At 41.1% G+C, this 26,237-nt stretch overlaps 3 protein-coding genes across 6 annotated transcripts; 1 reads left to right on the top strand and 2 right to left on the bottom strand.

Annotated features, from left to right (window-relative positions):
* The first annotated feature begins 1,001 nt into the window (after nt 1-1,001).
* On the top strand, nt 1,002-1,989 carry LOC109645699 (gastrotropin-like). The gene is made up of 4 exons (XM_020111365.2): nt 1,002-1,167; nt 1,262-1,422; nt 1,509-1,598; nt 1,724-1,989. Exons 1-4 carry the CDS (start codon nt 1,101-1,103, stop codon nt 1,781-1,783), a joined length of 378 nt encoding a protein of 125 aa, XP_019966924.1. The 5' UTR covers nt 1,002-1,100; the 3' UTR covers nt 1,784-1,989.
* Nucleotides 1,990-2,920: 931 nt separating this feature from the next.
* On the bottom strand, nt 2,921-3,757 carry LOC109645797 (gastrotropin-like). The gene is made up of 4 exons (XM_020111483.2): nt 3,619-3,757; nt 3,377-3,540; nt 3,184-3,273; nt 2,921-3,033 (listed from the first exon to the last, which is right to left on the bottom strand). Exons 1-4 carry the CDS (start codon nt 3,683-3,685, stop codon nt 2,980-2,982), a joined length of 375 nt encoding a protein of 124 aa, XP_019967042.2. The 5' UTR covers nt 3,686-3,757; the 3' UTR covers nt 2,921-2,979.
* Nucleotides 3,758-8,170: 4,413 nt separating this feature from the next.
* Nucleotides 8,171-25,715, bottom strand: ccnjl (cyclin J-like). Of its 4 annotated transcripts, none has more exons than XM_020107058.2 (6): nt 25,331-25,715; nt 24,596-24,707; nt 20,689-20,899; nt 12,987-13,286; nt 12,716-12,875; nt 8,171-12,211 (listed from the first exon to the last, which is right to left on the bottom strand). In XM_020107058.2, exons 2-6 carry the CDS (start codon nt 24,671-24,673, stop codon nt 11,689-11,691), a joined length of 1,272 nt encoding a protein of 423 aa, XP_019962617.1. In that variant the 5' UTR covers nt 24,674-24,707; nt 25,331-25,715; the 3' UTR covers nt 8,171-11,688. The 4 variants fall into 4 exon arrangements, with proteins under 4 accessions (XP_019962617.1, XP_019962700.1, XP_069387649.1 ...); XM_020107141.2 differs by having other exon boundaries at nt 24,596-24,704; XM_069531548.1 differs by having other exon boundaries at nt 25,375-25,711.
* Nucleotides 25,716-26,237: the final 522 nt, after the last annotated feature.

Below are 26,237 nucleotides of genomic sequence, written 5' to 3'. Positions count from 1 at the left end.
AGAAGGAGGAGAAAAAATTAGAGTATGAGAGATGGTGAGAGAGATAAAAAAGACTTGGAGAAAAACAGATGAGGATGAGACTGTGCAAAGAGACAAGAGGAGACATGAAGAGGAGCAGCGATGTCTATCTATAGTTATGAGGGCCAATTCTGGTTCAATACCATCATTGTGAGGACATTTTGATGTGAGAACATTTTGGCTGCTCTTCACAAATTAAATTGGCTTTTTGAGGGGTAAGACTTGGTTTTAGGGTTAGGTTAGGGTTAGGGTTAGAATAGGGTTAGGGTTAGGGTTAGGGTTAGAATAGGTTAGGGTTAGGTTAGGGTTAGGGTTAGAATACGTTTAGGTTAGGGTTAGGTTAGGGTTAGGTTAGGGTTAGGGTTAGGATTAGAATACATTTAGGTTAGGGTTAGGGTTAGGGTTAGGGTTATATAGAGAGACATGCGTGTGTGTGTGTGATTTTCCCATTTGGCTGTAATCCACTTTTCATTCATTTATTAAAGTAACATACCAGCAGCAACAGCCTGTGTTTCTGCTGCCACTAACCGTGACATTGACAGACAGAAGAACTCTGGCACATAGTTCAAATACTAATTACTAGAGAACATACCGTAATTCACCTCGTTGTGGTTGTGGTGTACCGGTTGTGGTTCAGTAGTTGATTTTGTCTTGTTAGTTCAGACAGTTCTCGAGAAGAAACTTTCAAAGCCTCAAACTTCAGTGGCTCGCTGCAGTACATGGATTTTCATCCCTGAACCTCACAGGTGGAAAAAAGAGTTCACTATAGCTGAACATACATCAGCCCTGTGGGCTGAGCATTTTACTATATAATACAAGTCTAAACATGAAGAGGAAATCTTATCACATGACAGAAGTGCTGGAAGAACCTGAAAGGTACAGGGGCAGGGAAATACCTCTTGGTCCTATTAGATCAGTGTATTTAAAACAAGGTGACAAACTGTGAAAAACATTGCTGGCATTTCTCACACGAGGGGTGAGGTGCAACAAAAGGAGGAGAGTTTGGCAGTGAGTAATAACTGAAGGCCACTCCTCTCTTCTTATTGAACTCCTTCACTCTGTAACTCCTCTCTTTCACCATCATGGCGTTCACTGGGAAATATGAGCTGGAGAGTCAGGAGAACTACGAGGAGTTTCTGGAAGCTTTGGGTATTATGAGTGTTTTTTTGCAGATAAACGTTAGTTGTCATTCATTTAAGTTTGTTGACTGTTTTCATTTGGAATTTCGCCCACTCTGTGACAGGGCTTCTCAGCGCCAAGACCGACCACAAAGTGGTGACGGACGTGGTTCAGGACGGGAACCACTTCATCTGGACGCAAACCATCCCCAACTGGACCTGGTCCAATAGCTTCACTATTGACCAGGAGTGTGAGCTGGAGACGATGAAGGGCTCCAAATTCAAGGTAAGTTCATGACAGACGAGTTTTCATATATACCCAACCTGCACCACTAGTTTTCCTCTGTGACCTTTTCACCTTGTGACCTTTAGGCCACAGTCACTATGGCAGACAACAAGATTGCAATAGAGTTTCCTCAGTACAGCTTGACAGCAGAGCTGAGTGAAGATAAACTAGTGATGGTAAGAGTAACAGTCGCTCAAACTGTGAACACCACAATACTAATTTCATGTAACCTTAATGTGACCCAAATACAGGCTGCTGTTTGTTATATTTTCACTTTATCTTCCCCACACATGCTCTGTAGACTTGCATAACTCCAGGAGAGAAGGGTGTGACTTTCAAAAGAGTCAGCAAACGGATCTAAGGTTGCGAGACTCAACATGCAGCGGTGGAAAAGAGGCTGCGGGAGGCAGAGGAACACATCATGAAAATGCCTTCACCAGTTTAAAATAATCACTTCACCATGTGTATCAAGGAGCAAGTGGGATTTTCTTGTGCATTCTTTCACTTTTAGCTAAAGAACTGTAAAAGAAATGTTAAAAAATAAATAAAATAAACTATGCTGTGTTATCTGCTGTATTTCTATAGACCCTTCACTTGCAACAGTATTCCTCTTTGATTCAATAAAAATAAAGATAATAATGAATAAAACCTGTATTTCAGTGCAGTAATGACATTTTCTGAAAATTGGTTTCAGCTCAGTGATATTGAATTGATGATATTTCTTCTTAACTTAAACACATAAACACAAACAAAGGTTTAAACATGCCTCATATACCAGTTACTCAATCTGAACATTTATATATTAACAATGCCTGAGCAAAGATAATTTATTGTTATAATTATTATTTAATCTCTCTAAAGCCAATTAAGGAGGTAATGTTTTTACCTGTGTCTGTTTGTTGGTTGGTTTGCTGGTAAGTGAGATGATGCAATAACTACTGGACGGAATTTCACTTGGTAGAAGGATGTGGTACGAGTCAGGCAGGATGCAGATCAGAGGGCGGATTGTAGCAGAGGGATGAGTAGATCAAAAACTGTGAAAAGAGCTCCCATAAACTGTCCAACTTGCAATCTGTGATTTATTATGCTGCAAAGATTCGGTAATAGACTTTTATCAGGCAAACCCTTTCTTATTTAGCATTTTCACAGTTTTCCCATGAGGTATATTTAGGGAAGTGATATCTATGAGTGTGTGAAATGTGGTGCAGCTTGTTTGAATTTAAGAGAACTGTTGGGCCTTGGCCAAGGTAATGCTCTCTACTGAGTGTCATTCTAGTTCAAACTATTTTGGTCTAACTGGAATTAGCAGGGTTGCCAGTAGCAACTAAAAAATGTGTTTCTTAAAACTAGTGTCTTATAAAGCTTTTCTCATTCAGTGCTAATGAGCTTTAATGAGATCTACAGTTAACATAGATGAATTAAAGCAGCTGCCTGTGAATAGAGAGGCAAAGTTAACCCATCTCTGAAATTGTGCTGTTGAAAGAAAACAACAAACGCATTTTATTGTTGAGAGTTAATGATTTATTGTCTTATAATTTAATGAGATCTTAATTTGACTCATTTTGTTTTCTTGCTAATCATCTTGGTGGCTACTGCACCCACAGCTTGGACCTTAAATGAGAGAAAACACAAAGATGTTCTCAAAAGGCTTCGTCACACACACACACACACACACACACACACACACACACACACATACACAAACACACACGGACAAACACACATTCACCACTACACCAGCGTAAAGTCGTATGTGCTCACCTCGACGAGCTTGTCATTGACCACCTCAGCAGTGTAAAGGAATTTGGGAAACTGAATCTTCAATTTACCTCCCTCCAGAGTGACAGTGGTCTGAAAATTCAAAATGCATCATCGATCAAACTGCAGGTGGAAAAGCCAGTGTTTAGATGTTTAAAATAACTGCTTATACATTGGAAAATGACAATGAACTGACCTTGAATTTCTCGCCATCCACAGTTTGCAGCTCCGACTCCTTCCCAATGGTGAATTTGTTGTACCAGGTTTTATCCTTCACGGATTTAGTCACGCTGAACTCGTCATTCTGATAGATCTCTGTTATGATTTCCTCATTTCCTTGGTTTTTCGGGATATTAATTCCTACAGAGAAAATACACCATTGTTATCACATTTTAACCAATTCATCTTGCAAATGTTATCTAAATACAGGTTTCTCACCAAGAGCTTCCAAGAACTCCTCGTAGTTCTCGGTGCTCTCCAGCACATACTTCCCTGTAAAAGCCATAACGAATGTTCTCTGCTGACACTCAAACTAAATAACAGACCTGATCCTCTTTATATGCTGCATTTGTTCAACAGAACACGCTAATTTTCTGGCTGGGCCATTTCCATGTTTTCCCTCTTCAATCAAATGAATTTAAATGCCTGCCGGCCTGCAGTCAGAGTTTCACCTGTTGTGCCACTTAGTAGCAGAATGTTTCCATATGCATTTATATGTGGATTATTAAGAAGCACCAGCCTGTTCCTCAAGAGACTCAAGTACCGCAAAGTTACCATTTTAGCAGACAGCCATTATTCTTCGAGGGGTAGCCAATCCCCTCTGACACTGTGCCAGTGGTGGGATACAAATTAACATTCACACCTACGGACAGTTAAATTTACTCTACACTCAATCGTCTGTGGGAGGAAGCTGGAGTATTTCCATGCAGACACAGACAGAACACCCAAACTCTACACTGTACCACCGTGCTGCTAATTTACCAGGATGATTGGTTTCCATATTGACTGTGACAAAGTGACAATGAAAAATAAACTGATATGATCCAGCTCCATGTGTCTCCATTAGATTCAAGTTTTTAGTCAACCAGAAGGTGGGACTGAGAGGGAAACTCAAAATCTACCTGACCTGTCTAATATGTGAAGCAGATGCCAGCAACCATCTACATTATGTGGGTTATGTCCAAAACCTGCCCCATCTCTGTTTGTACTTTTTTGACACAAGTTCCATTGGTTGTGATATAGGCCCTCTTGTATAAATGTTATTTTGGGGTTATCTTCTGTTTCACTTGTTTCCAGTCTCCCTGCTCATTTACAGAAAATGGAAAATGGAAGTAATAAGTGGAAGTAGGTAATATCTCCATCTTACAACCAGCGCGATCAAAACTGTGATTGTACAAAAATCTGATACACCCTTAAAGGCCCCATAAAGAAAATGAAAAATACCTGGGACACATTAATGAACTATATGAATTGTTTCGCTGATTCAGAACTATGAAGTCACACCTCGACAGTTGATCTGGTTTAACAACTGTGTGCATATTTCTTATATCATATCAAATCTATTCTGTGGAGAATATCTAATCAGATAGTTGGTGTTACTGGCTTGTTTTTGATTTAAAAGATCTACCAGAATTAATGCATTAGGTCCAAATAATATTTACCTAATACCAGACAAACATAGCACGCCTCTCCATCATGTGGCTTGTTCTTTAAAATGTAACTGAGCTAATATCTGTCGATGATATTGGACGTTTCTCAGCATTATGAAGCCAGACATTAATGGCCGCAGGCGCAGGAGGCGAACAGGGCCGGGCCCACACGGCAGAATATATTTCAATAAATATTTGATCAAGGAGAAATCTGCCTCGGGAGGTTTTCTGGTGTCATGAAGCTAATATCATGAACACCTGTGTAAACTAGGCCTGGGAGAAAAACTGCCACTATCCTCCATTTATTTCAATAATTAAAAAACAATGAAAAAAATAACTTGACGAAACACGTGATATGTAGTGAAATGAAATGGCTGTTAGATTATCAGGCTAACATGTTCGTAAGCATTTCAGACAGGACAGTTTACATGTATGTGAACAGAGTAAATAAAAAACACAGTTTTAAGTCTATTTTAGTAAGAATTCCCTTTAATCATCATATTTGAATTTGATAACTTCTACAGCTGATCGTGTGTAACTCTGGTAAATCCACTAGTGTTTCACATCCTCCCCTCTGTCTCTGTTTCTGAAGAAGAGCGGCACTACTCCACTGTCACCACTGAGAGGCGTCATCGCTCCTCTGTAAAACACCTCTTCACATCCATCTGTTACTGTGGATCTGTTGGATCCAGTCTAAACTGCTAGAATCTCCAGTTTATACTGATTTATGATATAGTTCAAAGTCTAACTCACTTTTCTGTGTAACCTGAGCTTTTGTTGGATATTCACGCAAGAGAAAATGAAGTGTTCATCAAATGACCTGAATGTCTATTGTTTCATAAAACAAGGGTTTTCTGAGGTTTTAATGATTTTTAACATGTGACATCACACATCACAAAAAGGAGGGTGGTCGTTCTTTCTGTCATTCATTCTCCTGAGGACTGAATCTGGATTTTAATGACACAGACCTTTTTAAAGCTGATAATCAGTAAGTACAAGAAGTTGCAGACTAAAGAAACCAATGATAACAAGGATACTGTTAAATCCACTTAAAACTGTTTCCTTCAAATTATTTGATAAATGCCTTTTTAAATCAGAGACCTAAACCAATATCAAACATACATGTTACAGTTTTTATCATTAGATACCATATTATGTAAATTATAATGTCACAATGCTGTCGACAGGAACTGTATCAATAAAACAAAAATTTGTATTTTTATCTATTTGATCATTTAAGTTGACATGAGGTGATAAAGTACAGCTTCAATTTCATGGTGAGAAATTGTTCCAATTATACTAAAATAAATTAATCAGAGGATATTTGAGTATGAAAATTTCTAATTGAACTGAATTTTTAAAGCACAGAAATATTTTATTCATGTTCCAAGTGGATGTAAATGATGAAAAAGCTCTAAAAACCTGTTATGGGGCCCGAGGCAAAAATAAACTGCCAGGTTTCTTTTAACCCCCGATTCCTTTGACTAAGTGTTGTTGTGTGTGTTGCTGTGTGGTCATTTAATTGACTAATTAATTTAGGAGAATGTGCCACATAAGCACAAAACTGAAATAAGAAATCCTGAGACTTGGGAAATAAGGAAATAAAGCAGCAGCCACACAAGAACCTTGCACCAAAAAAAAATCAAAAAGGGAAAAAGAAAAGACGACAAACATGAATCCAGCCACATATTGGAGTAATTACTGAGTGTAAACGAAAGCTTACGTCTTAAGTTTATATATTAATTTACACTCAGCAGCCCGATCCCAAAGATAATGTTGTAGGTTGAGGCACATGCAGCAAGACCCCCACCACAAACACAAATTGAGCAGCCCACCCTGCACCCCCCACTCAACAGTATTCCAAATTCTTCCCCGAGGACACATTTGAAGGAAGCCAACAGCCTGCGACTTCAGCTCCACATACAAAAGCTTACAGGAGTGAGAGAACGATCCATTATTAAAGTGACGGCCCTGAGCACTGGAGCCTCCCTCCACCTCCTCCCTTTACAGATGGGCCACTGAACATTGGAGATCTTAAAGAACCCCCTTCTCTCAACATCTCAACATCAATACATGTTTGTACCAAATATTGTTTAAATCGTACAAATGCTATGCATGAGAAGCCACTGCCAAATCATTCTATAATCTACAATCACGTTAATTACATTTGGAAGTGGCCCATGTGGAGGAAAATTGTGTTTTAAGATATTCATCAACCAAGGAGGTAATGTTTTCATCTGTGTTTGTAGGTAAACAAGATTAGAATACTGGACTTTCTTTTCTATGAAACTTCATGGAAGGATGTGGTATAGGTCGGGGGAACCCCATTCAATATTGGTGCAGATCCAGGACCTTTTTCATCTCTCTTACTGTAACATATTGAGATATTTTCACATTTTGGTTGATTTTTCAGATTATAACTTACCGTAATGAAAAAAAAGTTTATGGGACTGATATTTATGAGTTTGTGGAAAATGGTACAGATCCAACTATAAATCTGGATCAATTGAATTTAAATGTGGTTTCATGGGGGACTGTTGGGCCTTGGTGGAGGAATGTGCTCTACTGAGTAACATTCTAGTTTGTTTGTCAGCAGGTTTACACAAAAAACACTTAATCAATTTCCATGAAATTTGTAAGATTTTCTGATAATGTCACTGATTTCCCTCAGGAATAATTCATGGATCTCTATGGAAAGAAATCAGACTTGTTTAGGGGACAGTCGTCTGTAAGTGTGTGTAATTTGGTGCAGCTTGATTGAATTCCGGGCCTTGTTGGAGGTATGTGCTCTACTGAGTGCTAGTTCAGAATAATGCTGATTAAAGATCTGTGAGCTGGGTTGCATGTGATTATACTAAAGATTTTCAACTCAATTCATAACAGAACAAATATTCTGTTGCATGGGAGAGAACAGAGCTCAGCTCAGAAATTTCTAAGAGTCCACTGTGCTGTGTCTAACACAAGGAGGGTGGTCTGTTTGCAAGAATTTTAATGAACTGTGTGTGAGCGAGAGCCTCATCGTCACTGAATAGATTTCTATATATCAAAATGCCATAAGACATAGAAAGCCCTGACTGAGCTGTGCAGGCGGAGTTAAGAAGCAGAAGAGAGACTTGAACTTGTTTCTCAAACATTGAATAATAACTTTGTCTTCAGGCTGAAAGATGCCACCTCTGGTTATAATATTCAAAGAGATTGGTGATGAAAGATGAAATAGTAGTTTCCATAGCATGTGGTCACAGCTGGAGGTTTGTTTGCTGGGTTTTATCTCTGGGGCCAACAGCAGCCATCATTTTCCAGAAAGCTGCAGGCACGTGAGAAGAAAACACACCCCTCAGAAACTCAGTTCACTGGTGTGGTTTATTTTTCCATGGCACATTATGATGAAGGAATTCATTCTATCATTCTGTGTCACATAAAACAAGACTACAGATTGGCAAAAAATCATACAAAAATATTAATTGGGTGTTTGTGGTGTCATTTCATTACTATCACATTAGACAAGTGTTGGTTTTTTGGTGTGGGTGACATCAGCACCTTTCGTGGAAGGAAAAATGCCCAGTAAATCTCTAGCTAAAACACAAAAGCATTCAGTAATAACTATCACTTAAAGAAAGTTGCTGCAATATGCAACATATTCATTGTGTTCAGAGCCCTCTGCCCTATAGAGGAAACCAAGCTACAGCAAGTCAAATCACACAATTGTCAAAAATAACTTAGAAAAAGATGAACCAGTGGTGCACACGAGACAGTGATGGCTGTGGTCAGTTTAAACAGGAAAACAAAAACAACTTATTGCACCGTTGACACCTCAGTGAGAAGTTGCTCATGGATGATCAGGAAAAGAGCAAGTTGAACTCTGAAGAAAGAAAAACTAGTTAACACCAACAGCATTTGTCAAGAGAATCGGAAAAAGCTTTAACTAAGGTACAAGGAAAACAAAGGGAATGTAAAAAAAAATGCAACAAAACTATACAGAATAGTTAGCAAAACAAAGGCATAGTATCTCTGTTCATATCACTGGAAAAGCAGATTAGCACGTCCTTTTCAGTGTTGAGAAAACAAACACATCTGGCTGTAAAACATCTGGCGATTCATGATAAAACCACTCGGAGTGTCGCATGGTTGAGTGGGCTTCATGAAGCGTTATCTAAGAGATGCACATGTCTGACTGTGAATGGCAGCTGCTGAGGACAAGGCTGTGATGTCTCGAGTCTACAACGTAAACAGTTTGAAACGTCAGTCAACTTCAGAACATTTCAAATGTGAGTAAAGAGAAGTCTGTGAGAAATTGTAACAAATATAAAAAAAAAATTGTTTCTTCCAGAACAAGCAAAAAAAACACAGAGCAGGTGCTGGTTTCCACTCAGTCTCCAGCTGAAATGGTGAATTGATTAACTGAGAAAAAAATATATCAAATTATTTAATTTGAATTTTACAGAGCCCGTTATTAATAACTGAAAAAATAACTGAAATATTCCTAAACTTTGCTTCCTTCCAATCAGATTGATGTACAGAACCAGCTACAGCTTTATTTACCAAAACGAGCAGAAATCCAATCAGGAGTGAACCCTTGGTCTCTATGCACAGCAGAAAGTAAGACGAGAGGGCAGCGCCAAAAAAAACTCCACAAATATTCAATAGCATCACTGCTGTCCAGTGTAGTCTCCAAATCAATACGCACACAAATGGTCTCCTCCCGGTCAGACTACAACTCCCACTTTGGAAAAGAGAAATAAATCTGTAGCTTGTTGTGTATTTTACTCTGAATGGAAGGAAGCTGAGCTTGTGTTTTAAGGACTTTTGGTGTTTTTAAGTTATGAATCCGTAACATCAGAATCTGTAAATATCTTTACCACCGTCAACCAACTCCTGTACTTTCATTTCCACACAGAAACATAACAAGCCGAAATGCACTGTGGTCTGACAGATATCACATGTGCACCGGAATCTTTCGCAGCATTAAACATTTTTTTGGGACGTCTCTGCACAGGGTCTCTTGAATTTTTAATTCTTGCTGAATCCACCTCAGATGAGAAAATTTCTGCTTTGTCAAATATGCTAGTGAATTAATATGTTTGAGATTTTGACCGTTTAATCAAGATAATAACCATCGATGCAAGCAACGGTTTGTTACGGCCCTACTTCAGTTAATGACATCCAGGAACCTGGGATGGTCATTCAAAGTATTGCCATGGTAACTAGTGAGCTACTGGCACCGGGAATCTGGATGTGTTTATGCTCTAACAGGAAGTGGACGAGTGAGGATTGCAGCTTTAGAAATCTTGGAAGCAATTACGGACGACTGGCTACAGACGTTTTCGTGTTAACGCAGCGAGCACAAGGTTGTTCCACAGCCATGCAAAGCGCACCATTTTGAGTAGTCAGCAGTGTATGGTCCAGTGATGAAGAAGGGGGACATTTCAGACCCCACAGATGCTGCAGGAGCATCTGCTTTAAAGCATACGAGTACAGAGTAATGAGAGGGCTGTGAATTCAGCCATACAACCTGAGCCTGAAAATACAATTACTATGAACAGGTACAAAAAATATTATTAACAAATGGGATTTTTCTATGTTGGTATAAAAAAAGCTACACTACTTCAAACAAAATGAATAATACAAATAAAAAAATCAAGAAAAAACAACAAGTCGTTATAAATAAAAGCTATGGCATGTTTCAATGGCATCATATTCAAGTAATCTTGTTAAAGTCCCTGATACTTAGTGGTTCATGTAAACATTGGAGTCATTAACACAGACACAGAACCAACAGGTCATAAGAAGGCAGCAGCAATTCATATGTACAATACACAACCAAAGTCCACGTCTCCTTCACCGCGCTGGTCCAGTCACATCTGTTTGTGTTCAACTCTTTGAGCGGCGGATGTTGGAGATATTCAAACTTTAGTATGACAAAGCCTGCAGCTTCAAGCCAGCCACATTATCACGCAGGTGTGTGATGGCTCTGCCACAAGGCTCGACTTTGGAGGTGGGAGAGAAGAGATGACAATGACAGTGAGGAGAGGAACGAGAAAGAAGAAGAAAAAAAAAATTACACCGCAGGCATTTTTCGAGCAGCGGACGTCACCTGCTGTGAACAAAACAATGAATTCTTCATCTCCTCTGAGGTCTTGTGTGGTGAGGAATTCCCAGAGGGGCCCTTCAGCTCTAACAGAGCTTGCGGACATTAGATCAATGTTTGCTGAAATTAATGACACGCAACCTAAAAATGTCAGTAACATGCATAGTCTTGTTTCTTGCAAAGTCAGCAACAAGCCTCTGTTTCTTCTTCCATCGCCTCTAAATGAAGGCTCAAAATAAAATTCCAGCCAATTTTTCTCTCTGAATTTGGAAAATTTTTGGGATGAGAAAAATGAAGAAAAGAAAACATGTTCAGCAGCAAGATATCCTTATCCCAGATACTGCTGCTCTGTGCACTTCTAAAATTGGCTCAGCTATCACACAACTGAGCACAGGCACTGAATGAGGTGGGTGTTCGATCACACTGCTGCTTTCATCTCATTCACAGTGATGACAGTCTACAATAACAGATTTAGAAAACCAGTTCAGAGTGTGGCAATTACATTGTTGCAATGCCTCAGTATTTCATGAGTCAGTGGAGCGTTTGTCACGACAGTGTGATGACTTCCACCGGGTCCCTCTTGCCTTTGGACCTCTGCTTGCGTTTGAGGCGTGTCTGTGAGATGGGCGGGGGGGCTGGACATGCTGATGGTGTTGCGGTGGCGACGGAGAGAGGAAGGAGGTCTGTGAGTGGATGTTTCAGGGTAGGGAGCTGGGTTGAAAGCACAGAAGTGCACTCCCGCGGTGGTTTGCGATCTCTCTCCGTCTCCTGGCGTCACCTGTCAAAGCAGCCAGCTGCAAAGGTGTGATGAGCTCCCAGGTAGCCCCCAGTGTAGGCCATACTCAGACAGTGCCGTGGCTCACCTGCGAGAGCCATCTGTACAGAAATCGGGCCCTGGAGTGGAAGCGCACGTGTAACCGGCTGAAGACCTGAGGTCAGGCTTGGGTAAGAGGGGAACCCACTGCCAGGAGTTATGGAGGGAGCCCCAGTTAGCAAACCCATCCTGTGGCCTTGAAGGAAATCCTGAGACATGTTCACCACGGGCCCCAGAGCCTGGGAGTCAGCGAGCGCTTGCAGATGGGATAGGGACGGGGAATGCTGGGAGAGGTGTGGGAAGCCATCAGGTTGAAAGAGCAGCTGCGGTGTGGAAGAGGTGGAGGACGAGGAGGAGGCAGGTCTCTGGATGGCTGACATTGGAGAGAGGTGAGAGGTCTGGGGATGAGACTGCAGGGAGGAGGGACGGTGGGGAGGAGTGGATTTGGTTTTGTTGGCTTCCTTTACGTCGTTGTCATGAGCACTGTGGAGGGGAGAGGCACAAACATTTCAGTCATCATCAAGAAGATGAAAAATAAATACTGTATATTTGGTGATGAATATCAACTAATCCCATTATTGTATTGTAGGGAGAAAACTAGACGTGTGAACACATCAGGGACATTTTCCTAGTGCTCTGATAAATCCATTAACAGGAGCAGAGATCAGTGTAAACCAACCCTTTTTACTCCCACACAATTAGTCTGAACATGTCCAAACAAATATACTTATAGAGGAGCAGACAAACAAACACACACTGCCTCCCGCTGCACAAAAAATGTCCAACTTAATTACAGCTGTTAAATACACAGCACATTATTGCACACAGTGTAATAAGCCTCTATGTCTTATAATGCAAAACCATGGCAACAAAAATACAGAGAGAAAGTGGCCTTAATGTCATCTACACTATGAGGGGCTCATCTGCCAGTCTGGCTTTCTGTTTGATTTATTTTCTCTATAAGTGTGTGCCTTGTGTATCTCTTACAGCAGCATAAGTTCAATGCACTGTGTGAGGTGGTCCCAGGTGTAGCCTGTTAGCAGATGCAGAGCTGTCGTCCAGCTTGGGGAAATCTGCAGGCAAATGCGAGAGGCTGCCACGCATGCAGCAGCCACCTGAGATGGTCGGAAACTCAGGAAGGCGTGATCTAGAAGAATCCAGAGACAAGAGTTTTATAAATCCTTTTGTCAAACTTACATCACACGCAGATCTGTTCATGAACAAACAAAGCAGTGTCACCCTCCACCTCTAGACCCACCTTGCAGTGAGACTTCCAGAAAGTAGTGAGTGTATTTGTCCATGAAAGCCTTGGTCTTGGAGAGGGAGGATAGCGGCCAGCCGTTGTACAGGTCACCCTCCTGCACAGAGGCATGGAGGTAGAAGTCAATAAAGTGGGCGGGTGTGGGCATGCACAGATTCCAGCCAAAGGTCTCCAGCAGCAGCAGCTCCATTTTGATCAGATCCTTCTTGTTGAGAACCAGATTCAGGCTGCACATGAAACCCAGAGAGTTCAGCTGCTCCAGTTTGGGAACCCGGTCCTCTTTCTCCTCAAATTTACCTGGAAACAAAAACATACAGCAGATTTTAGAGTTTACGGCAAATTTAACCGTACAAACAGTATCACAGCAGCAGAATGGGAGGTCATTGATTTCAACTGTATAATCAGTTTGAAACTCCTGAGCGATTTATTGTGCTCTTTTGAATCAATGTCTTGAATTTGAAAAATTCATTCATTGTAGAGTAAATTGTTAGATTTTTCACCATTTCCTAAAAATTGAAAGACTGCACAATCATTGAAAATATAACCTATCGACAATTGTCATTTTAATTGACATTTAAAATAATTATTAATTGCATCTGATTTGTTATTCAGATGAATTCTGGAAATCATATTACCATGTCGGACTAACTAATCAGCGAGATGTCAATCAGTAAAATAGTCAGTTACCTTAAAGGTCCACATGATGTTTTCAGTAGTTCGTTTCATCTAAATTGTATGAATTGTAGTTTTCTTTACCCCAGAAAAGGTCCTTTATATTTAAACACTTTATATTTACATGGAGGGGGTCCTCTCTACGGAGGTCGCCATGTTTTTTACATTAGTCCAGACTGGACAAACTAAACACCTTTTGAGTTTTTATAACAACTGAAGCTACCACAGGTTCTTTTTCATGTTTGGAAGGAGAGGGTGAGGTGAGGGGTGTTCAGCTGCAACATGCAACTTCAACACTAGATATCACAAAATTCTACACACTGAACCTTTAAGAGATTCACGACCCTGAAAACTGATAATAACATTCTCAAGTTAAAATGCCAGCTAAAAATGCCATAATTTTAAAGACAGATGTACAACCCAAACATCTGTACAGAAATTCTTGAATTGCTTTATTTCTATTTTACAATAAATAATATCTGCAGCCACATGCAGAAGGTTTATGGTCAGCTCTTGAGAGCCTGCTTCCACAGAAACTAACAAGTGCCTGCTAAGCATTAGCAATTAAGTTGACTATTACTGAACATCTGGCCATAAAGCTAAGCCATTACACTAACAAGCCTTGGGAAGCATTTCTATAGGCTTACAGAGCACAGGCTCTTACTGTGGATTACACAAGCCTGACTATTTTCTATGAAAAAGCGAGTAATCTCAATCCCTGAGATTTCTGTCCCTCTCACTTACTCCACATCCTCGCAGACATTACAGCAGTACCATTAGAGAGCCCCCTCCCCAATCGCCATCCCAAGACATACTTTCCATAGCAACAGCCCTGAGGCCTCAGGGGTCTATGTGGCCAATGAAGAGGGGTGACTCTGCTTTTAATCCACAGGTTCAACAGGCCCCTGCTCAGACTTTAAGAATGAGGGCGAAGAGCTGGGTGTCACGTTACACTGATAGAGGCTTTGCTCTGAAGCATGTGCCTTAACTGCTCACAGCTTCAAGTAGGAAGAAGTTGGAAAACAGTGTAGACTTACAATGGACCTGATTCAATCCCAGAACTGTAGCTCCACAGTTCCTGAATTGTTCAGAGTAATATTAATACAGGAGAATGCAATATTCATACATAGACATTTTTAATAAAATACCGGAAAATCATTAAGGGGACTTGTGTTCAGGGCCCCCTTGAAAACCAGATGATACATCAAGGGGTTAATCCTAATAAATAAAAAGCTTCAAATCATATTTGAAGTGTTAAGTTTTATCTTTGATCAAGGCCCAATTTATATGTACGGAGCTCAACATTTCACCGTTGAAAAATAAATATATCAATGCACCTGGCCCGATAGAGTTTCAAAATGAGCTGAAACATATTATGGATGTTTCTGTCTAGCTTCTGGTTAGACAGGGAAAACACACCTGATACAAACAAAGCAACACGTGAACATACAAATAAGCTCATACACACTGCTTCCAGCTGACAAAGAGCCACTCAATGGTTGTTGTAGAATTACTTGAGATTATATCCTCAGGCAAGGATTGAAAAGTTATGTATTGGCTTTGTCAAAATAAAATTCCAGCTGGGAAAAACAACAACCCTCTGTTGGGGAAATGCTTGGCCTCCAATCTAAAACCATGGCAACTAAATGTTATAAATAGGCCCTGTATTAACTTATCCTAACTATAGTTAGAAGTGGATCCTTCAAACGACGACTGTCTGACATGCCACATCTATTGTGGTTGTCTTTGATGGACCTCTTTTACCTCTTTATGCCTACGTCTCAGTGAGGGGGGCATCTTCCTACCAAGTGCGAGTTTTATCACAGATGTTGTGACCTGCCATTAAACAGAGCAGGAGAGGGGGAATGGTTGAGAGAGCATGAGGGGAGGGGAGGGGGAGATCTGCAGCCCAACAGGCTAGAGGGGTAATTAGCAGAGAGGCAGTAATGGCGTCTCTCAGACAGAACAGGAAGCACAGTGAAACAAGGCTGTTTAGGGCTCGTTGCACGGCCCAGTCCACACTTACCCCATTCTCTCACCCTCATATCCTCTGGATCAGGCCTCTGTCTGCTCCGAGACTGCTGTGTCCACACAGACGCTGCCATAAAAAGCCATCAATGCCCCCAATCTCCACACAACCCTAGCCTTTTTTGATCTTAAGGAGACAGTGGAAGTCAATCTCCTCATTATGCTCTGTGATTACTCCTTTGGTTTACTACTGTGGGTGCCTGTGCGCATGAGAGACATGGGATGCCCAACAGCTTTGAAAAAATGAAAAACAACCAACAGAAATTCAGTAGGCGTCTGAGCCACAAAGCGGTTTAACTCACTGTAAAAGAACTGACTCCAGTGCACATCACAGCCAGTGACAAAACAGTGCTCTCATTCATTTGAATGAGATGCCACAGCAGGAGAGCAGCCACAGAGGCCTATTAAAAACAAAACATATGGCCAAGAAAACAAAAATCATCCTGCTTCTACTTTGATACTTTTTCTGCAGCAAAATCAAACATCATCCAGTGTCAGTTGAATGTTTCAGACACAGGTGCTGATTGTGACTGAAACTTGGCATCATCATCATTATTATTGTTGTTATTCATATTATTATTTATTGATCTGTTTAAATCAGTTAATTGTTTGGACTAAAATATATATGTAAAATTCTGAAAAATACTCCCAACTGTTTTGACTATAATAGGGTAATTTAAGAGTGTTGGTCTGAGAAACTGATGAACATTTATTATTTTCCATTTTTGCTTTTGAAAAAAACTTTAAATTATTAATTTCCAGAGATACTGTCAGTGTTTTTTTTCTTGATTTTTTCATCTCTAGTGCTAATTTAAAACGTGAAAAACTAGAGTGCATTGAAATCTGAATTATTTTTAGAATTTAACTCTTTGTCTCAAAGTTGTATAATCCCATTTCAAAAAATTGCAAAACCTCCTTCAGTGTAATTAATCCGGACTTGATATGTATTCTATCTATCGCCCTGTAGCAACATGCAAACACCTTTTGCTGTTGTCCTTCTGAACGTGAATGGTAAATTCCTCTCGTGTGAGTTCAGCCTACCTGGAATGCAGGCAACTCGATGATCCTATCTGAAGTCAGCGAGCGGTGATGATGGACACAAAAAAAAAAAACAGCCTCGCTTTTTATCTTTAATCTACACCAGCAATCCTCTCCATGTACTGTCACTACAGGATGCTCAACCATTCTCACAGCAGCCACAGGCGATGGTGGTGAGAAAAGATGGGGTAAAAAGTGAGGGGTTACAGGTCAGGGGTTAGGGAGAGGTAAGGCTGGGATACAGCGCCTCCTCCCAGGTGTGCTGCTTAGGGAAGGAGGTGAGGGTGGGGGGTGGTTAAGAGCAATAGGGGCCAGTAGGAAACCTGAGAGGTGCGTTCTCACAAAGAGACAAAGAACCGTGTTTCTGCTGATCTCACAACACAGTGATTCTAGTTCATGTGTCAGGTCTGTGTTGTCAGACAGTTTCATAATCCCAAAAGAAGTAAATATGCATATATATTTATTTCTAATGTTTTTCAAACTGTTTTTTATCTTAATATCATCTTTTAACATTGATTGAGATTTAAGAGTAAGTTAAGATTTAAAAGGAAAAAAACTTTTTCTTTTTTATCTTTCACTTTACAGCTAATAGAGGAATTTCCTTGTTAAACTCTTTTATTTACTGGTTCATCTTTCATTGGGAGTGTGAAATCAGTCACAGCTCCATCACAGAATCTCCCTGGCCCTGGCAGCTCACGCATTGTAAGCCCAGGCTGACCCTTGACCCTTGATGCTAATGCCTGGGTGACCAGGGACAATCCTAGAAACCTGGCCCTGTGTGTGTGTGTGTGTGTGTGTGTGTGTGTGTGTGTGTGTGTGTGTGTGTGTGTGTGTGTGTGTGTGTGTGTGTGTGCATGGGGCAATGTATGGGCTCTTGCCATACAGGTGATGATGGCTGACACGGGGTATGTGAACAAACAGAGCCTCATGCATTACACAACAAAACACTAAATATTACTACATTTTGAGATGTGTGCCACAGTTTGTGCACAACTACACAACAGCTCCCCAACATAAAAAGATAAACTGGTGCTTTAGAAGCATTTGATAATAATTTATGATACCCACATGTCCACACCCATCTCTGCATAATTTCATTAATGTTGAGGGCTGCACATGACAACAGTTCCATCAGAATTACTGTCAAACCTGAGATGGGCATAAAAGTGGGAGTGGGTTCCCTATTCATCTACATTTCAGGGCACCCTGCAGAGTGGTTCACTTCTAATATGTCCCATTTTGCAGGCCACCTCTTCTCCCTCCCCTTCTACCCTGTTTAACATCAGCAGCCGACCTGGCTTTGAAGTACCGCTCCACTCATTTCCCAACCCCCCAGGGATGTGGGGCTGCTTTTACTGGCTGCCCTGTCCCAGGACTGGCTCTCTCCGCCTGTCCCTGACAAGGTGAGAGAACGAAGAGGAAAAACAGCCAGCAGCTAAACGCAGAAAGACCAGAACCCAGTCGGTTCAATGGCTGTGCGGTGGTGAAACATTGTCCATTCAAATAGGAAATGGATTAGACTTGAATGTGTATATTAATTAGGGTGATCAGGAGGGAAAGAAATCCATAGGTTTATCGCAAGGTTGCCACGGCAACCATCTCCTAATTTAGCAATGCTAGCTTACAGCAAGTCTCTACCACGAACACACAAACACACGCCTGCACACTCAACCTCCAGCCCTCAGTTTCTGCTCCCCTCCCCCTCTCTGGGAAGCGTCTGGCTGGTTGTCCTGCTTGCATTGACAGGCTTTTGTTTGAGGCCTGACTCGGAGAGCATATGGCAGGTGCCCCTCAGCACACAATCCCCCCCCTACCCCCAGGCTCTGAGGCCTATGTAAGTGTACTGTTTAGTGACTGAGCTTCTTGTGCGTTTCACAGGATGCTCTTTTTTGTTTTAGAGACACTTCGTTGGATCAGGTTCACTGAACAAAATAGAAGAAATCCAGCATGAATAATAAGTAACAGTGGAGACATGACAAATTAGATTGCTAGAGCATCTAACGTTCATTATCGAGATCCATAGACCAAACCTCACTAAATACATAAATACATTAGGAAGTGTTGCAACAACAACAAAAATCCATAGCACTCTTGTGCTGGCAGGCAGCAGAGACACATCGACAATGTCATTTACCATAACAAATAGCTGCAATATGCAGAGGTCTGTCTTCAGGGAGCAAGATCTGTCAGGAAGACTGATGTGATCACTGCATGACTTCATGGAATGTAACACAATAGAAACTTAAGTTAGTGGAGTGATTTCAAATGGTAATATGCAGTGTTTAAGAAGCTTACACTACATTTTTCAGGATTTTGCTTTCCTTGAAAAAATTGGGTTCTCTGGAATTAAGTGAGGTCTCTTAATAAGTACCTGACAGTCAATAACACTTGGTCCCTGTGGGTTTGAAAAACTGACAAAAATCTTCCTCTTGCAAATGAAAAGGAGCTCATCCACGAACAAACACATGCACACACAAGCATCCACAAAAACACACAGCCACAATGGAGTAACAGGATTAAGCAGTGACTGCTGAGAGGCACAAAAGAGGTGGCGATTAATTAACCGAGTGCAGAAGCTAGAAATATTTGAAGAAAGACAATGTATGTGCCTGTCAAAGGAAGGCAGAGGAATCTGGGGAGGCCGTTCAATAACTAGGCCAGATTCCAAAGCACCTCAGGACAGATAAAAACCCAAGACAACTTTGAATCAAACACCCTTTCAAGCCTTCATCAATCATGGCAGAGACTCCCTAGAGTCCTGGAGGAGTCAGAGGCAGGAGAGCAAAGAGGAGTGAGCCAAACTAACCGAACGCCACAATCAAAAGATTCAACAAAAAAACAGGATTAATACAGGAGAGTTAAAGAAGAACCTCTGTCCAGGTTAGGTTGAAAATAATTATATCACTCCATGAGTCAACTCTAAAAGCTATTCTTGGATCCTCGTGAGATTTCTTTTAAATAAAACCTCTTTCAAGTGTCATATTCAAATCTATCGCACCACAGAGACTACTCTGATTGCAAAGATGGCCTGTGTGCGTCTACACGTGCACACGCTGAGCCCTCCCAAGTGAGCAGACCCTGTTCCAGACTAACACTTTGACGTTATCATTAGTCTAATTACCCATGATGCCAAGGGCTGCATTAACGCACAGAAAACCTCTGTCGGTTAATCATGCGACAGACACAGAGACACTAATAACTAACACGCAACCCGCACCATGCATCAGCCAGACAATGATTCACACACCTGCTTTTGCAATAAAGCATTTTTCTGTTTCGCAGCAGAGAAGCATAGTTACTAGTCATCGCTGCAAACCAGTGTGAAATTCATACAGAAACACTGTTAGCTTGGGAAAAACAGCTTTGAGTACAGAACAACAACAACCAATCGAAACTGGCTTAAAAACAAAGAAGCATATTAAAATACAATGTTTCAACTCGACTGGTTTATATCCGTAAAATGCTTTTCGCAGGGACAGTCATTTAAATGATTACGCTGGTGTTTTCTTTAAGTATTTTCATAAACCAAATCCTATGAAAAGATCTCACTGAACAAGTTCTTCCAACGATCAATATTTTCAGACTTCCCCGAATGGTATATTCATCCCACCACATTGCTAACAAGGAGTCTTTTTAACACTAACGTTGCAGCATTAGCAGTGTAGCCGGAAGAGAAAATCATCATGGTCTCTAACGTGTAACTCAAATTAACCTTGTTAGGGGCCTTGTGGCATATGTGTATGAACCACAGCCACGGCTCCTTTTTTAGCTCAGTGTATTTATATTTCAGCTCTTCTACATTTACAGGTTATGATATAACCTACCTCTGAACTATAGTTTCCAAAGATACACTTTCAACACGTCTCAGAACAAAAAGGAAAATGAAGAGTTTGTAGAAAAGTGTAAAACAGAAACGTAGATGGATTCAAGGAAGAAGTTGGAAGGGTGTTTATGGACTTACTGGCTAGGAGCAAACAGGAGAGGGCGATCACATAGAGCTGCTTGACGGCCACATCATAGTGGTCCATGAACAAGTCCAGCAGGTAGACGGCCAGGTGGCGTGCTGTAGGACATAGCTGATATCGATTACTGAGGATGGCCAGCAAGTCCGCGAAGTACCGTCGCATGCCAATCTGCGGAGAGTGAGCCCGGTACACCGGTAACTTCAGCTCCTGGAGAGAGAGAAGAGAAGATGAATGAGAGGGGATGTAAATGACGGCAATGGGGGGGGGGGGGGCTGGGTGGGCAGGAAGCAGCGATGAAGAAACACAGGGGCTGTAAAAAATATGCATAATAATAGTAAGCAATGCACCTCTCCTGCTGACTGTGTTTAACTGCTTTCAGGAGAAGGTGCTGAGGTCTGAAATACTCATGTGAGGTATAAATCTAAATTTAACACAAAAAGAACTCATTTTATTCACCATCGCTGCATAGAACTGGAGCTAATCTGGGTCATTGCAGGGGTCTCGATGGGCTGAGGGAGGTGGTGGGGTGTGTGTGTGTGTGTGGTTTTTAGAGGGGGGGTATGGAGGTTGAGTAGTAGATAGGATTAGGTTTCACCCCTAGCACATCTCCTATTCATGTTCAATTAGCTGCATGTGTTTCAAAGTGGAAGGAAGATACTCGAGGGCATTAGCATTGAATCGGCCTCTCTCCAATCAGCTACAGAGAACAGGAGAGCACATGGCTCCGGTTTCAAAATCTGCCTCAGAGCGTGAAACAATGTACACCGAACTTACTCTGCACTAACTTTCCTCAGATCTTAAGCCGCTAAACCCAGAAAATGTTTTTGTTTTCAAAAATGTTTTTTTAAATGATGTGTTTTTGTGAATCTGAGTAAAAACAAGGGCTTTTGGATTTAATACGAGATTGAGGATTGCAGGATTAATCTCCTTTAGATCAAACAGTGAGGGGTCCTTATATCAGTGGAGTAATACAGATACACACACACACACATCGCGTTAGGGCTGTTGTTTAGGAACATCCCTCCCTTTAGCCTCTGAAAATCTCAATATTGGTTTAAAGCCTGAAACCTCACAGACACACATGCTACAGTTAGTATTCTGTGTAACATAAAATTCACTGTGAGGGTAACACTATTTATTTTGAACGCAACTGAGACAACAAGGATGCTCAGACTGACACTTCAATTGAATCCCAAAAATAAACAATACCCCCCCTCCCAAATCCACATATAGCAGCTCCACCCCCGGTGCCACAACCAACCACACCACCCAGTCCTCCCCAAACTCTCCTCTCCTCCCACTGCTTCAGATTCTGCCTCTGGTCCATCTGTCTGTCTCGGGGTACAAGGGCAGCGGGAGGAGGGGGCTGCTGCCGAAGTCTGGAGGGGCTCCAGGGGGTGGGTGGGTGGGTGGAGAGGTGCCTTTGTGGGGGACCCGCACCATAATTAAGGATTCCACAGCTGCCTCTGCCTGATTTGCATGTCTGATAATTTGCCACATGCTACACACCACCACTATCTCCCACATCAGGGCATTATCACTGCAGCAAACGTCATTAAGGCTAGAGGAGACTGTGGGGGAGCAGGCACCACGCAGGAAATGTTAACACTGAAACCCATTTCACCCTTCTTCTCAATTCCACAGAAGCCGAGGTGACCAAGAGACCAGAACCCAAAGCCATTTTTAAATTCCCGATGAAGAGAAAAGAGATTTTTCACATTTCACAGGAAAAGAAAATGTTGAGTTAAATTCAATTTTGGAATGTTTACTCGTATCATGAACTGCACTGGACCTGCAATAACTTTCACTGTCCTCTCTCATCTCATGTACATCATTTTGAATTACCTTAAAGAAATGAGCCCTGCTTAATGGTCCTAATTTTCTTCCAATCAACAAACCAATTAATTAACTTTATCATCACATAATAAAAATCCATGGCCGTGCTAGATTATGAGTCCTTGAAACCAAATATTTCAGACTTTAGTGGAATAACAAGATGCTCTGCTGTCACCATAAGGACGTAAAAGTCAGCATGTGGCAGAAGTATCTGAGGTATGATTAAAAAAAATTATATAATGTCAAAAAGCTTCAGTTACCTTCTTTATATTGCATCTTAAATTAAAACGATATCTATAAACAGGGAATCGCTTGAAAAGGTCTGTTAGACTGAATATAGTTGTATAGTCAGTTGTGTCTTCTACCAGTTCCTAAATAAAAACAACAAATCTTATCTATCTCTCTAATTAGTCTCTGGCATTTCTCACTTCAACACATGTATCGGATTTCTCTCTTTTCTAACTTTCGCAGAATTCACATGAGGACATTTCATTACAGAGCGTTAACTGCAGCGAGCCTGTTGCTCAGGATTTAAACGGAACTGCTGATATACAGAGATCAAACCCTGACATTAGACTGACGCTATCACACTCTTTCATTACGGCATATGAGGAAAGAGTGGGTGTGTTGTTTAGTTTCAATCTCTGCGTACAGATCCTCACTCTAACTGACAGCTCTCTCTGAGTCAGACACTGTCCAGCATGAGCACAAACTGTGTGTAAGTGAATGAATCATTGTGAAGCTCACAAATATCTGATTCACTACGGTCCTCTTTCTCCACATAGATACACATAACGTCTCTCGCACGTTCAGGCGCCTGACATCTCAAACCTGATCTGTATTCAGCTCCCCATGTGCTGAGCTGGCAGCAGAGCCTCAGCTAGAAGATGCCAGTCAAGTGACAGATGTCTCCATTAAAAAGGGGACACACAGGAAGAAATATGATCATGCTTGGAGGTTAATTAAGACATTCTCAATTAATGAGCCTTAACTCCTCCATGTAATCTAATTTAGACCATGTTTAAATAGACAACAGGCCCGTGTAATTATTTTTACTTCCCAACTTTTAATACACTGTGTGGTATATGTGGAACAGAGATGTCCTGTCCTGATTGCCTTATTCATTTTTCTTGATTAATCATAAAAATGTAAGAAAACATGAAAAGCCATCCGCAACTTCTGTTGGTAGATTAATAATAAATCTGAAAATAGGATTACGATTCGATTAATTTTATAATCATCATATTATTTTCTGGATTAAATAAATTAAAATGAACACAATCTTCTCAGAGCCCATTATGAATTTAACAAACGTCCAAAACCCAAAGAAATTTGATTTATTTTAATATAAGAATAATTAAAATAGTAATAGTAATAAATCCTTTTTCCTTTTGACTTGAAATCAACAATCTCAGTGTAGATGTAGTTTATTACTGCAGTTTATTTGTTGTTGACGATTTAACACACAAATTACTGGATGAATTACCAGAAAACTAGGCCGAAGGATGCTGTGGGGGTCAGGGAGGACTGAAGCTATAATTAAGTGATTAATCCACTCACCATTTAGCTCGGTCTAGTTTGGGTCCACAATAATATACGATACAGCAGCAAAACAATGATTATTATGTTGGTGTTGGGTAAAGATTGACATACTGTAAATCAACGGCTTTTTATTTCATGTGACTCCGTTTTTGTCTCACACACGGACATGAAAACATGTTAAAATTGTGAACACATAACAACAGTCTCCACAGTCAAATGGAGCAGTGCTCAACACTAGGGCTGGACAACATGGCCAACAATGATAAAGATACAAATGTTCATATCAATCGATTTGGATAATTATCGTGATAAATGTCACATTATTATTTTTTTAAGTTTAAAGGCGTATTTTAGCTCCTATGGTCCTTACAGGCAGAGAATGAATTTAAAAACTGTAGATCAATAAAGTGTTCCTCATTGAGCATAACACATGAGAAATACATCAACATATATTGAACTATTGTTATACTGCAGTTGTTGAAAGTGATATAGAGATAACCACTGTAGTTTAATCACCAGCCTCACCTTGATGCGGAGGGACTGATGGATATCTGCAGCTAGCTGTCCTTTCCACCATTGCAGCTCCCTCTCCATCTTTCCCATCCAGAGGAGAGTTCAAGAGTCAACTTGTTACCTGCTGAGACACACGAGTCCAAAACAAGACACAGATCAGACACTTGAGCTCAGTGACGAAGAGAAATGTGAGGATTGTTAGAGAATGAAGAGAAAACCAAAGTGAAATAAAGTTTTTTTATGAAATGGCTCATTAAAAATGTTTTTATTTTATTTCATTAGCTCTATGCTTGTGTGTGTTTTGTTGGTTGGAGCAAGGCTGCAGTTTGAAGCAGGTCATTTGAAAGAAATCTAGAGGTTTTGACAAAGTTTGCTAACATGTCGCTGATCTCACACAGGTCTGTTTGGCCGCATAGGCCATTTTCTCTGCTCGGGAATTTAAATGGCTCAGTTGAATGAGTCGCTGGACCACGCTACTGCTCCGATGAATCAATGCAGCTTCTCTCTGAAGCCACTTTCACACGATTGTTCACATTTACTAACAAACCCAACCCAATCCCATGAAGGTTATCATTCACAAGGCGCCTGCAGCACGAGACAAACAGTGAGGCTACACAACTTAACTGTCCTCACACACACACACAAACACAGAGAGTCGCCTCGCTTCAGAACAAAAACACACACCGACATAAAACCTCACAACCTCCCCACAAACACTCAGCTCATCCCCGCTACAGCTCAGCGAACCTGCTCAACTTTGCACCGCCGCGGTCCACACATGTGCCGCTCACCGCTCCGACGGGAATGTCCCCCCAGACCCTTTGTCTCAGTCCGACATCCTGAATGAGCGAACTCCACCTCGGCTCAACTTTGAGACGAACCTCCCGGTTTTAAATGCAAACTTAAAACCCGCTGGCAAGTTCGCCGAGCCGCTGCCACCACAGAGTCCCGGCGACGAGCGTCGGGTCGAGCCGTCTCCCCCAAACTGTTGACACTTTTTTCCCCGAGAGCTCGCGCTCCGCCGCTTCCTCTCCGCTGGCTCCGCGGTAACACAGTCGCCTCCTCGGCTGCACCAGCTGCTGCTGCTGCTGCTGCTGCTGCGGAGAGACCAGGCTCCTGCGCCTCGACGTGAAGGTCCCTCCTCCAGCCTGGGAGTTGTAGTCCTTTACAGGTCAGCGACGAACTACAAACACCCACACGCTGCTTCAGTGAACGAATTGAATGGTACAATACTAAACTACACACGTTTAAAAACAATAGAGTGTAGGTCGCAAGAAATATAATAATATAACATGCATCATAGGAAATCACTGAAGCCTATTGCTGCCACTTGAGAATAAGGAAACAACGGATCAGTGTCATATTAACATACGATGACTTATTATAAGAATATAAAACGTTTCACATTATATTGTGATAACCTGATTAAATAATTTCAACATGGTATCTCGTAAAAACATTTTCACTTTCAAACATAAAACTCTTCATGTTATAATGTGATAACTTATTGTTAAAACATGAAACCTTTCACATTAAGATGTTATAACTTAGTATAAAAACAGAAACTGTTTCACGTAAAATGTAATAAAATGACTTATTGTTGAAACACAAATGTTTTCATGCAAAAACATATAACTTTTTACAATAAAATGCA

This window comes from Paralichthys olivaceus, chromosome 9 (genome assembly GCF_024713975.1).
Source record: "Paralichthys olivaceus isolate ysfri-2021 chromosome 9, ASM2471397v2, whole genome shotgun sequence".
Lineage (NCBI taxonomy): Eukaryota > Metazoa > Chordata > Actinopteri > Pleuronectiformes > Paralichthyidae > Paralichthys > Paralichthys olivaceus.
The sequence above is the reverse complement of the archived record's forward strand: the minus strand, read 5'-3'. Positions and strand labels throughout refer to the sequence as shown.